This window comes from Aptenodytes patagonicus, chromosome 1, assembly GCF_965638725.1.
Source record: "Aptenodytes patagonicus chromosome 1, bAptPat1.pri.cur, whole genome shotgun sequence".
Taxonomy (NCBI): Eukaryota; Metazoa; Chordata; class Aves; order Sphenisciformes; family Spheniscidae; genus Aptenodytes; species Aptenodytes patagonicus.
Window position 1 is genome coordinate 133,754,801 of NC_134949.1, and position 15,722 is coordinate 133,770,522.

General features: G+C 42.2%; 1 protein-coding gene across 18 annotated transcripts in view; it reads left to right on the plus strand.

Annotated features, from left to right (window-relative positions):
* Positions 1-15,722, plus strand: part of DMD (dystrophin) — a 1,394,632-nt gene that overhangs the window by 1,307,322 nt on the left and 71,588 nt on the right. For 14 of the 18 annotated variants that reach the window (XM_076355694.1, XM_076355734.1, XM_076355779.1 and 11 more), the window contains one exon: positions 7,059-7,120. In XM_076355694.1, the coding sequence (XP_076211809.1) occupies positions 7,059-7,120 (62 nt within the window). Of the gene's footprint in view, positions 1-247; positions 313-7,058; positions 7,121-15,722 lie in introns of those variants that run through there. The other 4 variants (XM_076355815.1, XM_076355825.1, XM_076355835.1 and 1 more) reach the window with 1 other exon arrangement.

Genomic DNA, 15,722 nt, shown 5'->3' on the forward strand with positions numbered 1-15,722 from the left:
TCCCGCCGCCAGAAGGGATGCGAGGGCGCAGGTGACGGCAGGGAACGGGGCGAGACGCCCTCGCGCGCCCCGCGGCCGAGCCGACGGCGGGTGTTGGGGCCGCTCCCCGCGGAGCCGGCACCGCAGCCGGGCGGGGCGGGGCGGGGCGGGGCGGGGCGGGGGAGCCACGCCCCCTCCCTCCCTCCCGCTCTCCCTCCCGCCCTCCCGGCGGGGCGGCCGCAGTGGAGCTCGGCGGCGGGGCTGGGCGGCCGCGCTCTTTCTGCCTCCGCGGTGCCGCCGAGGAGTCGCCGCCATGAGGGAGCAGCTCAAGGGGTGAGGGGGATGCGGGGGGCGCGGGGCGGCAGGTGCCGGCGGGGGGCCGGCCGGCCGGGCTGGGGGCTCGGGGGCTCTCAGGTATTTCAGCTGGGTGCCCGCGGTCGTCCCGCGCTCTGTGAAGGTGGAGAGCAGCGTGGCTAGCCGCCGTCTGTATCGACCGTAGGGGGGAGCGGCCGTGCCTTCCATTTATTACTCTGAAACGGTCAACTTGCTGCCTGATTTCTTCTGGGAACTTGAAACGGCGTTGGATTCAACGCCTTTTCCCTCTCACGAGGCCGTAGTTTCGCGCTGGAGGTGTCCGCTTGGAGCACGTAGGACGTGGCGATGTGAGATCACAGCCGCGCGTGGGCGTACCTGGGCAGGCGTGGGCTGGTGGGGTGAAACCCTGAAGTCGAGCCGGGAAACCGTGGGTCTGCCGGAGATGTGGAGGGCTCCGGGGAGGCGCTGAAAGGATGGGGATGGGCTCCTTTCGTTATTCCTCAGGTTTGGAGGGGTAGCGCAGTGCTGTAAAAGGTTACCGGTACGGCACGTAGCGCGTCTTGTAACTTGGTTCAGGCGTGAACTTTAACAGAATTCCTGAAAGCAAACGTGCTTAGAGGTGTATTGCTTTTTCCAGTAATTTCATGCTTAGAAATTATCTCTCAAGTTAATAGGCAGAAGAAGCTGGGAGGGGGTTCCCTCTGGGCCGTTGCGTTGTAAGTGCTATACTTCTTGTTGTTATACGGTATGTTATATTGTCTTTTAATACCTATTGTAAAACATCTTGCAGCCTGGGACACCAGTAGCGTCCCCAGTCCTCATCTTCAGCTGAAGTTGGGCTGAGAAGTGGTTTTTGCAGCCGCGTGTGTGTGGAGCTGAGGAAACAAGAAACATGGTTATATGTAGGATCTTTGACCTTTTAGCACTAAGGAATTGGTTGAGGCCATCGCTGCTTGAGCCTGGATTTGACGAGACCCTGCAGTGAAATCGCTTTGGCAAAAGCGGAGAGGATAGCCTTTGAAAAGCAAATAGATCAGTGGAGAGTAACAGCTGGGGGGGCAGGCTCACCAAGCCTTAGCCACTGAGCAGGAATCTTTCCCCGTGACAGAGTGTACAAAATAAATGTTTAACATCAAGAGGAGAAAAAAAAGAGTTACTATTCAGTACGTGGCAGTTGATATCTGCCCTTATCGTCCTATTCATTTCCAGAATCGGCAAGAAACTTTAAGTATATATGGGTGCCTGCCTTCAGCAGTCTGATAAATCTCACAAAAGCCAATAGAACACACTAAAGTCAAATTCCTGCTGAAAAGACACTGATCCTTGGCTTAAACAGAAGTAATCTCTGCACAGATCAGTAGTCTCTAGATTTACAGATGAAAACAGTAGTTCTTTGTAAAGCACAAAGGAGTGCCACCTTCTTACATCGCTAATACTTTCCATAGCAGTAACTTGTTTTATCTAAGGAATTAATGAAACACTGTAAAAAGACAACTACTAAGTCTTCCTTGCAATCGCTGTCATCTACTGTTGAAAAAAATTTTCTTTTAAATGAGCGGTAGTGTCTATTCATACAAACAATTTTAATTGCATTTAGGTTAGTTTAGTAAAATCCAAACAACTCTGTCATGTTTATTTTGGCTTTTTGACAACAGCCATGGGGTGATTGGAATAACCTTTTATTCATCTTAAAGCCAAAAGGTGAGAGGTATTGTAAATTGTGTTGTTGGAAAATGGATCAGTTCAGTGTTTTGTAAAATACTACTTTAATTTTGTCTTTTTCGTAAGTGTATGTAACTATTTATTTATTGCTACCTGATAGAAATTCTGTGCACATCTACGCACATCTAGTTCATGTCGCATTTTCTAATGAAGGGTGAGGGGAGAAGCGCAGCAGAACTGGCGCTGGTATCACCAGTGAAGAGGGATATAAGAGTTTAGAAAGGACTCTGCAGTTGCAACCTAAAATTCTAGACTCTGGAGCCGAGCAGTGAATACACATGAGACTGAACCCGAGATACATATTAAAAAAAAAAAAAGGGGGGGAGAAAGAGTGCAATCAAAAACAGTTTAAAGGTTTGCGAATGTTTCGGTGTGGCTTGTGCAGGAATGTTTGGGGGGGAATTTGTGCAGGAATTTGGGGGGGGGAGCATTGCTCTCCACTCCTCCCGCTGCTGATGTTGCTCAGAAGTAATATAAAAGGAAGGAAGATAAAATAACTGTATGTTGTCCAAACTGATCAAGTTATAACAAGGGAACTGTAACTCAGCTAGTGTGTCAGTTAGGATATCGTATCATCTCTTGATTTCAGGTTTTCAATCCTGTGTGTTATTGGCTATGCTGACAGCGATGAGAGACAAATCTCTCTGCTGTTGACAGGAACAGAGGAGTTCACACAGGCATAGTGTGACAGAATTCCCTACGTAAAAATTATCCTTGCTAATATAATATAATCATCCTTTAATGAAGTGGTCCTGCGGTTCCCAAAGGATGTATTAAGCGAAGACTATGCTTTCATCCCACTGAATTGTCAGTGTATTTAGTGTGCCAGTCACACCAGCGCCTAGGTGTCACCGTTATCCATTGCTGCTCTTCTCCTTTTCAGGCCTGGTTTTAATTTCCTTTCTACCTTTGCAGCTTAAGTCAGGTGAGAAAGAGGAAAATACACCACGTGAGCCCACTTATATTTTTATTTGTTGCAAAATGTCCATGATTTAAAAGCTAGTGACCAATTTAGTTGACCTAAATGTAGAGCCAAATTGAAAAGTGTATCCTCTGAGCACGTGCAATATTGCAAAACTACTGGCTGTGTGCATTAATGCCTTTTTATGTTGGTGGTTTGTTGGAAAAGCATCTTGAGTACTTCTGCACGTATTCTCACCCTGCTTTAGCTGCTGCTAGTCAAGAGGACTTGCCCTACACTTTTCACGTCTTTCTGACTTGCAAGCTGTAAGGGGCCTTGTTCACCGGAGTTTGAAGCTCTGGCAAACGCTTTGCTGCAGCTCTATTAAGGATGCTACAGCATTCCCAAGTGTGGTTGAGACTGCCTGAAACTGCTGAGCTGGCATTTCACTTCAGACGGTGTTCACAATAAGGGCATACACACAAATCCTCCCCCACTGGTCCAACCCCAAAGCTCACAGTTAAGTGGCCTTTGAAAATGGCAGAGAGGCTTATGAAGAATAGCCTGGATGGAATCTAACCTTTCCTGGAGCTGCCCTTGTGTGCAGAATTGTTGATAACTTTCCGAGCTGAAAACGTTCAGTTGAGAGGCAAACGCCTTTTAGCTGGAGCGAAATAGCTGCAGCCTTCTTGTGTTCTGCATGTAAAGTACCAGCAAAATCTGCCCTGGCTCGGTATGGGCACTCAGCCGCTACAGAAATCACAGCGACCAAGGTTCGGTTCCCTTTAAAACCCTTGCTTTTTCTTGTAAGAGCACAGAGGTGTGCCGATGGCTTGCCAGTCGGTCGCTGGGTCTGGTACAGGGTGCGAGGTTGAGTGATCTCTGCTGAATTGCCGAGGGTGGCCGTACCAGCCAGGTGCGGGGCACTCTGCCCCACGGGTAGTCACTGCTGGGAGGGTGGCAGGGGCAAGAGTTAGGGTCTCTACTGACTTGACTTTTATAGCCTAAAGAAAGGGGTATTTCCTCTATGTTGCAACTAAGTTTATAAATAAAGCAAAGGGGGGAAAAGAGGGGAAACGTACCTGCCCTGCAAATTCAGTCTTTGTCACTTGCAGATGAAGCAAATAAAATCATTCCTTACAAAATGTACATCTCCAAGGGAATTAATCTTACACCATGAAAGAAAAGCACACTGAGTAGTGGTTTGGGGTTACTGGTATTAAAAATATCTGAAAACAGTTGGAGTCCAATGTTTCTTTGGCAATGGAAATTTTATTTACAAGATTTTAGGAAAATCAATTATGTATTTTCAGAAGGATTAGTAAATGCCATAAGCTTAAACCATACACACTAAATTCACTGATACATGGTTAGGCCTTACCATAAAAAAAAAAAAAAAAAAAAAAAAATCAGTAAGTTACTCATCCATGTAATGTTGATTAGTGATTAACCATAATAGTTTTCCATTTCTAAGATGATCCTTTTGTTCTTCTATCCAACACAGGCATGGGATTCCATAATCCTATATAGATACACCTTTGCCATATATCTGATGGCTTTTAAATATTTAATGGAGAATCAGTGCCTTTGAAGGCTACCAGGTTAACAGCTGTGGCATCTGAAGTGGTCTAGTTTATCCATAGAACAATCTGGGGCTGCCAAACTAATTTCATAGGGAAAGTCAGGCAGATTATTTTCAGAGGTTTCTTGTAACTGTGTGCATAAGTTCTTCTTCTCACTTTTACTACATGATTTGGCATACAAACCATGGTACAGTTGCTATTCAAATATCCCCCACTTCTGGGGCTACCTGCCCGTGGGGAAGCAAGCCAGGGCGGTCAGGCTCATGCCTGGGGAACTATTGATCTGGGACTGACATTGGGTGCGAACAAACTGCGGTCCCGCGTCTGTGGGTTTGAATGTTTATTTGGGTCTGCAGTCCGTTCACCTGCATCGTGACATCTCTGGCTACAGGATTCTTCTGCGATGAGTACGCTCCCCTCCTCGTTTCCTTTGGGCTGCTGTTGTATAAGCAGAGGCTTCAGGTAGCCAGGTTTTTAGGGACTTAATGTGTAAATGAAACTGTTCTGTTTTTCTTCAAAGATGCACTTTATACCTGGGTGTAGTAAAAGCTGCTGGTGCTACATTCTCTCTGCAGAACCTGCCCATACCAAGCATGGTTGGAAATGCAGGAGCTCAGGTGCAAGTGGCTCAATCCGCAGGTTTTCACTTGAAGCTACCCAGTTCCTGCATTGAAAAAAACCAGACCAGGCCCAGATTTCTGAATGTGATTGCAGCCACCTCCCTTTGCAGGACTCATTTTTTTACCAGAGCAAAGAATAAGACTGCTTTTGCTCTTCTAGTGTCCTCCTCCCTCTTTCACTGCTCTCAGCCACCGCAGGAATTAGGAAGGGGAGGGGATGCTGAGGTTGATGAGACAAGGCTTGTTTAAAACCCTGTGCTCAACTAGGGCAGCATTTTTTCTTTATGCTTAGTGCTTGTGATGCCTTTCATTCTTCCTTGCAGTTACAGAACAAAATCTGGAAATATTATATATAGTAAGCTACTGAATATATAGAGGTTACTGGGCCAATAAAGTCTTCACGTGGATCAAATAAATAGCCTGTCTTTTAAGACCAAAATTAAATCATATGAAGAAAACATGTCACGATTTTCTTTTTTCCTTGAGTAGGGGTGGTGTTGAAGTGATTCATTGAAAATATTACCCCTTCTTAGCCTATAAAGGGTAAAGGTGTACTTGGGAACATCTCTGCCTGAAAAAGGGAACTCAAGGACCGTTTGTTCTCTAAAACAACCTCATTGTATCAGTCTTCCAGCGCACAGTTGGAAGCACAGGTGCGTGCAGCCCGCTGGCTGGGTTGGGGTTTAGTCTCTTGGAGCTGGAAGGTGTGTGCTCCAGGAGCTCCACAGCGGGGCAGATCAGGTCCTGCTCTCCTGCATATTTTCTCCCAAATGATGTGTGCGCATTGGAACCAGGATGTCCGCTTTTTAAGTACAGAAATTGCAGATATGATTGCTAGCAACTGTGTGCTACATATGCTTTCCAGGATTTTTTTTTTTTTATGAATACTCATGGGCGTCTTTTAGTGTAGCTGAATTCTGTATGAACAGGACTTTATTGGCTACGGGATAGATAAGGAGAATTTTCTTTCAAGTTTTCTACGTTAATGGAAGCATGATCACATTAGCTATGCTGTCATTAAAAAAAAAAAATCATAAAATATGTAATCTTGGGAGACGTGAGTTGCTACTACACCCGCTAACACTTCATTTTGTTGGCTTTCTCACACTGCATGTCTTTTGGCAACATGTTGTGTTGCACAGCTGAAGGCTGCTAGTCTCAATGCAGAGACTGTCCAATTTACATTCTCGTCATACTGCAGCGTTTCGTAACCCCGCTTTAGCTTTTCCCTGGCTTCCCAACAGCTCTGCACAGGGACCTCCAGGGCAAGGGAAAGGGCCTGGGAGTCCCAGGGAGCAAGAGGAGCAGCAATAGTCTTTCCTAAAAGAGACCATCGATATGGGGGGTGCAACGCATTGGCCTGAAAAGCAGTGTAAGGTGGTGGTGGGTCAGTGGGATGTTGCATGGGGATTTTAGCGCAGCTGTTTGGACCAAAAGGAAGGATTCCAGCCGCTGCATTGGGTAGTTCTTACCTACCACATGGGAAAGAGCACGTAGGGTAAAGCAGACCAAAAATACCATGGATCTCAGTATCTGGTCAGAATTTCCATAAACGGTTTAAGAACTAAGCCCTCTTAAATGTCTGGCCCCGAGTTTGGAGGGACTGGAGAACAATCCGTATGAAACAAAGACTTTTTAAGAATTGGTTGGTGTGCTTACAAATTCCCCAAAACATTATGGCATATCTGAATGCTTGCTGTCTTTTTAATATTAGCGCTACTTTTAATTTTGTTTCTTGAGCCCATGCCTTAATGAAGCGCTCCAAGTTAACGTCTCGTGTTGAAAGAAGACAAGCCTGCCGCTGCTGATACCCCCTGCCAGAGCAGCTCAGGCTGCTGGCGGTGGTCTGGCACCGTGCTCTGATGTGCAACATGGATCACTTGCTGTGCGATGGAGAGAGAAATTTTACTTTGCTAACTTTCATGTTTTGTATTGTAGCCATGAGACGCAAACGACCTGCTGGGATCATCCCAAGATGACTGAGCTTTACCAGTCTTTAGGTAAGACACCTCTGCCAGTTGTTTGATTTGTTTCCAATCAAATGAATTTTTAAGGCAAAGATTTCCAGAAGTAGTAAAAAACAAAATTAAGTGAAAGTGAGAGGCACTGCTTTTATCAGGGTTAAAATTTTCTGCAAGAGAAATATGTGAGGCATAATAACACATTTCAAACATGCAGTGGGAAAAAATATTTCAATTAGCACATTTGGAATGTGCGCTGGGTTTACGAGGTAATTTGGGTGCATTGTTGCAAACTCTTACTGAAGGACTGGGACAGAAAATTAAAAAAAAAAAAAAATCCTGAATCCTTTCACTGTCTAATCTGCTTTACAAAAGGCAGATGAAAAAATCAAACCAAGCTGCTGTTAATGTTGACTTTTGGATGGTAGGAAGCCAATTGAAGCAATTTGCCAAACTGCGTTACCACTGCTTTATTTTTAAAGCACTTTCAATACTTGGAAGGCATGGCAGCTGTCATGATGTCATTTTGAATACCCAAATTGCATACTTATTATGACTTCAGATGTGCCTCTCTGGTGGAGGGTTTATTTTATTTTTTAGCAGCTTTGGATTTTATTAACAGAAGCCCATCTATAAGATAAAATAGGTCAATCCATGCTCTAGTAGAGGCTCCTTGGCAGACCATTTAATAGCTAACTCTTTGCTTGTAATGGTTCTGTTAATAAATAATAGAGGGTATAATAAAAATTAAGCTATTTCTCTAAAAGAAATATCACTGAATATGCTGCATTCATAAAGGAGGTTATGTCTGTACAGCACATGTACATAAACCGGCTTTAAACAAGCCAGCTTGAGCACTAGGGCAGTCAAATCTAGCATTCAGTGCAGGCTTATTTACCATGGTGAAAAATAGCTTAAATTATCTCCTGCTAAACTCTAGTTTAGCTGCTGAAAACAGTCTAATTATGCCAGCATAATCTATTTCAAGCTAACTCAGGTATCTCTACGGTGCTCTGCAGTTAAAGGCATACCAAAAATATTGTAGAAAAGTGGTATGATAAAATGGAATGAAACAGTGTGAAGATTTTTTTCCTTATAGTATTAGCACTGTGGCAGCAATTTGTTTAAATATTAACCAGAATACAGCTCTGTATGTCAAAAAGGGATATAAGATGTGTAAGTTCAGGCTAACCAAACGCAAAAGCAGACAAGTATTGACTTGCCATTTAATTATAATGTATTGCCCTGTTTGTCTCCTTTTATATTTCTACTCTTAGAGTGAGTGGTTTAAAAGATTCAGGACAAATAGTAATTGCACATGCAGACATCCCTTTAATACAGGTAGATCTTCAAACAGTTGCCTGTTAATTGAACCGCACTCTGACTCCGCAGCCTTTTTTGATCCAGAGATTGCATGATATTTCTGATACTGTTGTTGGTCAGACCTAAAGTCCTGTTGCAACTGCTTTTCTTCTGGTATTTCCCTGTTTCAGCTAGAGTACTCCTGAATATCAAGAAGTGAAGAGGCAACTATATATAAGGGAGAAAAGTGTCCTGATGGGTTCAGGTCAACAGTTCAAAAGATGTGTGACTGCTGAAGTCAGTTTGCATTTAGTTTAACTGAGTTTTATCACTATGAGTATCACCCAATTGTCAAGAGTTTAAGATATCCTTATTTCTTACTGCATAAAGAAGGAACATGTTTAGGCAGATTTTGTTTCTCTTTCTTATAAAATCCAGCTGTTTTCCTTTTCAGGAGCAAGGAACGTCCAAAAGGGCAGTCCTCTTTCTGGCTAGTTTTATTTCTTTTGGGGTTGAGACCGACTGCTCATTAATATGGAAGCAATGCTGATTTTAGCAAAGGATGCATAATGTGTATTTTTATTAGTCAACTTAGGTGCTCATATATGTGTACAAAACAGATTAGACAAGATGATTCTTTGTGCACTGCTACATGGGGTTAAGCTTTGATAAAAGTGCTACTGAATAACCTACCAATTTATTTTATTTTATTTTTGAATTGGGTGTATTCATCATTGCCTAACTCTCAGACAAATTGCATAATACAAGCATAACCCGTTTAGTCTTGAACAGAACCCTTGATGTATTTTCAGTGCTTTGCTTTGCCTCAGGTCAAAACGGTAATAATGGGATGTTTGAAGTCTTTTCAGACTGTTTAGTAATATTTTATCTGAAAAGATATTATTAAAGTCGATTTTGTATTGCATACTCATTAGTTCCTATTATTTTTCCCCACATTAGGATCCAAATTCTGCTTCTCATTCATATGAAGAAGCTAGTAAAGAGCTTAGTGTGTATGCGTTTTAAAAATCTGGTAGAAAACATGAATTCTGTAATCCAGGTGAATGCAAAAAAAAGTGAGACCAAGCACATCAATGCTGTCAAGAATTTTCATTTTCCAACTCCTACACTTAGCCTGTAGAGAATAATTGAGCTATGTGATGTAGCTCTCTATACATGCCAGTACATCATAATTTGCTAGGGGATCCTTATGTCTAATTTAAATTCTAACAAATTACTGAAAGCTTCATTTTTTTGAGTGAATGGGGAAGATGCAGCCTGGCACAAGGTAATATTCCTCATCTGCCTATGTCTTTGAGACACAAGAGACACTTCTGTAAGAAAAAGGAGTAATACTAGTTTTATTCTTCACGTACCAATTCACACACCTACAAATTGCTGCATTACGTTCTGCTAAAATAGATGAATTCCAAGTTTCAAACTTACTGGCTTAGCTTTCTGTCTTTAGAGGTTTGGGTATTTATAAAAATGAAGCTAAATTACTTGGGAGCATTATTTGGTACTAGTAAAAGAAGGTAGGAACATGCTGCGTACACTTTTGTACCTGATGAGATTGTCGGTCCAGGAAGCCCTGTGTCCTGTCTTCAATAGGGACTGCATCAGAGAAGGCAGAAAGAACCCATAGGAAGAAATTATAAAATAACCTGCCCATGAAGGAAGTATTCTCAAATTCTCTTTGACTTCATCTGTTGAAACATGGCCATTTATGAACATACTAGTAATAGCGATAAAATATTTGATTTGAAATTTACTATGTGTATCGGAAGTTTCTAACTGGTGATTCTTTTAACAGAAGTTTTTCCTTTTAAGATACTAAAGTGTTTGCTCTGCACTGCTCTTCTTTATTATTTAAACAACATAGCAATTTTATCAGTTTTAATGAAGCATCTATTCCTGACTCAAGTTGGGCAATTTTCACTCTTCATTCAAAGTCATGGCTACTTAAAGGTACATAATAAACTGTCGATGTTAAATGACTTAATTGTTTTTTAATGGTCAAGTCGAAGTGGCAACAGGTAGTTGCAACAGTGACGTTAGCTGTATCATTTAATGTATCTAGTAGATGTTGATATAGTTTGACTAGTTATATATACTAAGAACATATGAAAAAAACCAAATGAAATAGGAAAGGTAGTAAAAATCAGTGATGTGCGAGTCTCAAAGGTTCAGAGGCTGACAGACGTCCCCCGGTTTGTATTTATACCGTTATGAACAACTCCCATTTTCTTCTAACTTCCCTCTGAACCTCTTCAAAGTACCAAGAACTGCTCCAGCTGCTTTTCTTTCCAAAAGCAGTTCCCCTGCAGCAGATCTGCTTTTTCACACTGTTCTTCTACAGCCCCCTTACAAATCTTCTCATCCTTCATGGTGGCTCCAGGGCATCACTGAAATGAGAATTTGTGTTATTTCATTGTCCTGGAGAGTTCAAGGACCTTTTGGGTAAGGAGAGAGAGGGGAAGATCAGGAATCAAAGTGGTCTGGGATTGCTTAATTTTTTTCAGATTATCTTCTGAGAGTGAACGTTTAATGGCAGGCAGCTTACCTCAGATTGATAGTATTTTGCCTTTAAGCTGAAAATGACTCTAACCTTTGCAGTGATGGCCCAGGAGAACTTGGTGTGCCGTGCCATACTGTTAGTGTCCCCTTCCTTCAGCCTTCCCATGTAATGTCGATATGAGTCTCCTCAAGGTGCACTAGTGTCACTGTGAACAGTAGTTGCAGTAGCAGGATGCAGTCAGAGATGTTGCTGTGTGCATCTGTTTATCTCTCCTCTTGCCTTGTTGAATTAGGAGAGGGTGAAAAACACCCTCACCCTTGCAGACTGCAGTGCACTGGTGACAGCTTTCCATTTAATTTGGAGGGATCGGGGGGGCAGTTCTCTGTGGAGTACATGGAAGAAATGTCGGAGTTGCTTAACACAAGGTGGGAGAATGCTGGCAGTTGCTTCTGAGCCTCCACCAGGCTTTCGGCAGCAGCTGCTGTGTTGATCTTGTGGCTGGCTGCTCTTGTGCAGTAATGTAAGCTTCCAGCTCTGAATGACCAAGGTGGATAAACTTCATCATTTTTGGTTTGCGTATTTTGATTTGTCCTTCTGAAATGCTGCCTGAAGAGGCTAAACTGCCCCTCTCTGACATAATAGTTTTTGTTACAAACTACTAAACCATGTATTGAATATGAGGTTTTATTCATATTCAACTAATTGATTTCCATGTTTGTACTAGTAAGACATGTGCCTATTGCACACATCAATCATTTGATTTCTCCTGAAATCCGGTGAGACGACACATGTGGCCTTTCTTTAGAGGTTGCTTATTCACTGATGTCCTTTTCAAGCTAACTACAATCTGAATAATAAAACTTCTCCTCTTAGAAAATAGGATTGGTTGGGTTCTGTCAACCTTGGATAGTAGTCAGACCTAGAATAGGTCGTCTTTCTAACAGTGTGTGATTGCATCACATGTAGGCGTACACCTAACAGACAACAAACGTAACTATGGCAGCGAAGTAGAAGTTAGGTGGTAGAAGTTAACCTTGTACCCCTTGAAAATGAAACCATAGGCATATTAGCAGTGAAGGAGGGTATTAGAGAGAGAGCGAAGTAATGTTCTGTTATGGAATAGGTGACCAGTATGGGAATGTTTTGCTCAAGAGTATTGCACTCTTGGTTTGCAAATGGACACCTTTCATTAATATTTTTGAAGTTTTTTGTTTGCTATTTATTTATTATAGGATTTTTCCATTATGACTACTTTGCATCTAGCATACATGAAGGTTTTCTGACCTTTCTGACTGCAAACCCTACTCGCATCCCAACCCCATAATGGGGTGTAACCCGGGTGTACATCATATGCTTTCTTACACTTTTGGGTTTGCAGGCTGAAGAAAAGTCATTACATGCTAAAACTAAATTCCCAAAGGTCATGTCAATTGGTCCGGTTATCGGGATGCTGGCACATGCTGTGGTGTTCATCCACTTGGTCCAGATGCAATCAGTAGCATTATGGTTCCCTGGGTACCTCCCACTTACTAATTTGCAGAGACACTATCAGCTTTTTTACTCAGTGGGACAGGTCTAGTACAGCGTGCCATATTGTTTCATGGCAAGTGGTCAAGCTGTATGTCTGTATGTATAATAACACTATTTACTGTTAGTTATTCTCAAAGCAATGTAGATGATAGCATTAATTATTGTTATAATAAAAGAGTCAATGGCTGAGACTCAACTGATATTAAGCAGTGTTACTTGATTAATTTCTTTCCTTTGTGCATTTGTCTCACTTGCATTTTTAAATTACAATTCCTGAAGAGGCAATATATGTCACTGTAGGGCATCATTAGAAGATTTATATATGGGTTTTGGGCAGCAGGAAGAAACCCAGCATTCTTATCAGCTGGTCAGGGAATCACAGCTGTGTTGAATCAATGTGAGATGAAGCTTCTTGAAAAGTCAGAGTGCTGTTAATGTCTGATGAAACGTGAAAGCTTGGTGGCTGGTAGTGGAATTATGGTGTATTCAGGACTGTACAGTAAACAGTTTTTAACCTCGGTTAGGTAGGCATTGTCAGAGACAACAGTGACATGTAATTCCCAAAATAGTTTATCCACTGCAAGCAGTGTATTTATGAACAGCTATATGAGCATGCCACAAGCTATGGTTGAGTAAGACTTTCAGGTTTTGAGGTATATCACTGTAGGTTCACATTTTTTTTTTTTCCTTGCAAGTAAGGGAGAGTAGGAAAAAAAAAAAACAAAACAAAAAACCAAACTCTGTAAATACTATCAAATGAAGATGAGGATTTGACCTGATGAGATTTAATTTCTTCTGAATAAGTTAGTTGTTAACTTGCCAAATTTTACTCTTGAGATAGTTATCACCTGAAGCTTGTACGCTGCTCCTCTCAGTTTGATGGTGTCCAGGCAGTGAGAAAATTGCTGTCCATAAAATCAAGAGAAATGCCTATGTTTTGTCCTCATTAATTAAAAAGCAATTATAATAATATTCACAATAATATAAACAAGTAACCCTCTTTAAAGTAAAAACAAGGTGGTTTCCAGGTAGAAAGGACTTCCTGAGGTGCCCTCAGATTACATTGTGTGTGAGAGACACAACTTACATGAACAACCTTTGACAGGAGGTAGTCTGGCCCGTCCCAAAGCTTTTAAACACTCAGTGAGATTAGTCTGTTGTAGAGGACAGTACATTATCAAATGAAACATCCCAGTCACTCAGCACTCATAGCGGCTGGAGCAACTGTAGGGTGGGGTTAGTCTGTTTAAGAACCACTGTGGAAAGCAGTTCAGTTATAACGCCTTACTTAAAACCTGTTGTCTGGGTTATCGATGTGACTACTTAAGAATAAAAACAAATGTCCCTTCATGTTGGATGCTAAACCTCTTGTTAAATATTTTCTTTTTAAAACCTTATTGTTGTTCTTTAATTTTTTTATTGCTTTTAGTTGCTTACCAACTTATTTCGTGCAGTACAACTCAAGAATATGAGGATCTGTTTTTCCTCTTAAAATAATATTCATATCCCAATGTAAAATCTGGAATTTAGCATGGGACGATTTAAAGAAAAAAAAAATCTACAAAATCTATGATCTTATTTGTAATACTGTGTCAGTAGTCAGCGGGACATTCCAGCGGGTGGTTTGAGTCTTTGATACAAGTCACTGACCACTTCTCAAATGAGTGGGTTTTTTTACCTGATTATCCACTGTCAAAATGATCTGCTGCGTGTAATTACGCTGTTTCTGCAATACTGTAGAAATACAGCATTGAAAAATGTGTTGATGAGGTTGTCTTAGCTCTTTTGAGGAAGAACATAGCCCGTACATTTTGAGATTTCTCTCAGCATGCAGAATTATGCAGAAAAAGTTAGGATTTAATTATCTGATCATCTTTCCATAATATTTCTGATTTGAATTCTTCCTATCAGCAGTCTGGAGTCTTCTTCGTTAAAGCTGCATGTGTAATAAGAGCACTAGTTCTTGTTCAATGTTAGTCATATTAATATGAATGAATATAAGAATATGAACATGAACATATTCATATGTTGTAGGCACATGATGGACATGGAGGAAATCACTTTTCTAGAAAACCTTCTCCCTACTGCATTAGTTGCCATGAAGCAAAGGGAGGCGCTTGTCATGTCTATAATGAAGAGAAGAAAGCAGTGAAAGGAGATTTCCTAATTTCTGAGTCATTGATGCTTTAGCACTTTGAGCTTCTTTCACCTTGACAGCAGGAGGGCTGCAGCAGAAGCTTAGGAAGATCATGGAGAGATCTTACTGCTGTGTTGGTGGGAATTGTTCATTGCTGCAAAGGCATCAGCTGTAAGCACCTGCCCCGTCTTATGAGTCTTCTGTAATCTTCTCCCCTACAAACACATACACTCCCTTGCACAGAGAGGTCGTTCATGGCTGAGTGACGGGAGAGCCATGATTTCTCTTTGCTCTGGGATATAAATATGAGTGTCGCCAAATACTCCCATGTGATCTTTTCCTCAGTCTGTTCCTTTCCATGGGCCAGGTGACCTCTTCCACTACATTGTTATTTCAGACCATAAACGGATTATGCCCTTGAGCATTTACACTTTTTGATCAAAGCTTGAAAGTTGCCTTCTGAACGAGGACTGGGAGCATCATTAAACAACCCACAAGAGTCTTCTGTGCTCCAAGGGCTTTTCAGCCCTCTGACCACCTCATTTGGATGACAAGATAGTGCATAATTTCTAGGAGTGGGAGGAAAGGGCTGGAGGAAAGCATGCATGGTATACTGAGCTCTCCGACCTGCTCAGAGATGATAAAAGCTTTGGAGTCAAGGCTTAGTGAGCCCTGACTCTTTTAGTGGGCTGTTTCGGAGTGGAGAAAGCATCAGATTTTTTACCTCAGGACCCGGGAAGGGAAAAAACCCACAGGGAAGGAGGAACTACTGGTGATTCCGTAGGCATTCAGAAGGTTGCTGCTGCTTGAGCCTCCTTCCTCCCTCCTCCGCAAGTTCCCAGCAGTAGTGGCTGGCTTGTGGCCAGGCAGTGCCTTATGTTGCCTCACTCCGAGTCTCCTCCCTTGCTGTCAGTGGTGACGTTACCTCCAATGCTCCTGAGCCCAGTGACCAAGTCTCATTCCCTGACAGTGTTATGTTCTACGGTTCATTTAAATGGGGTCATATACCAGCAAGGGAAATACTTTGAACCCAATTAGGAGAGGTCTGGGCTCCCCTCATTGCTCCACAGAGCAACACATTTGTTCCAGCAGTAGCTCCGGGGGAAGAAAGACACCATTGGCAGTTTCATAGGAGTAGGCGGGAGGAAAAGCTA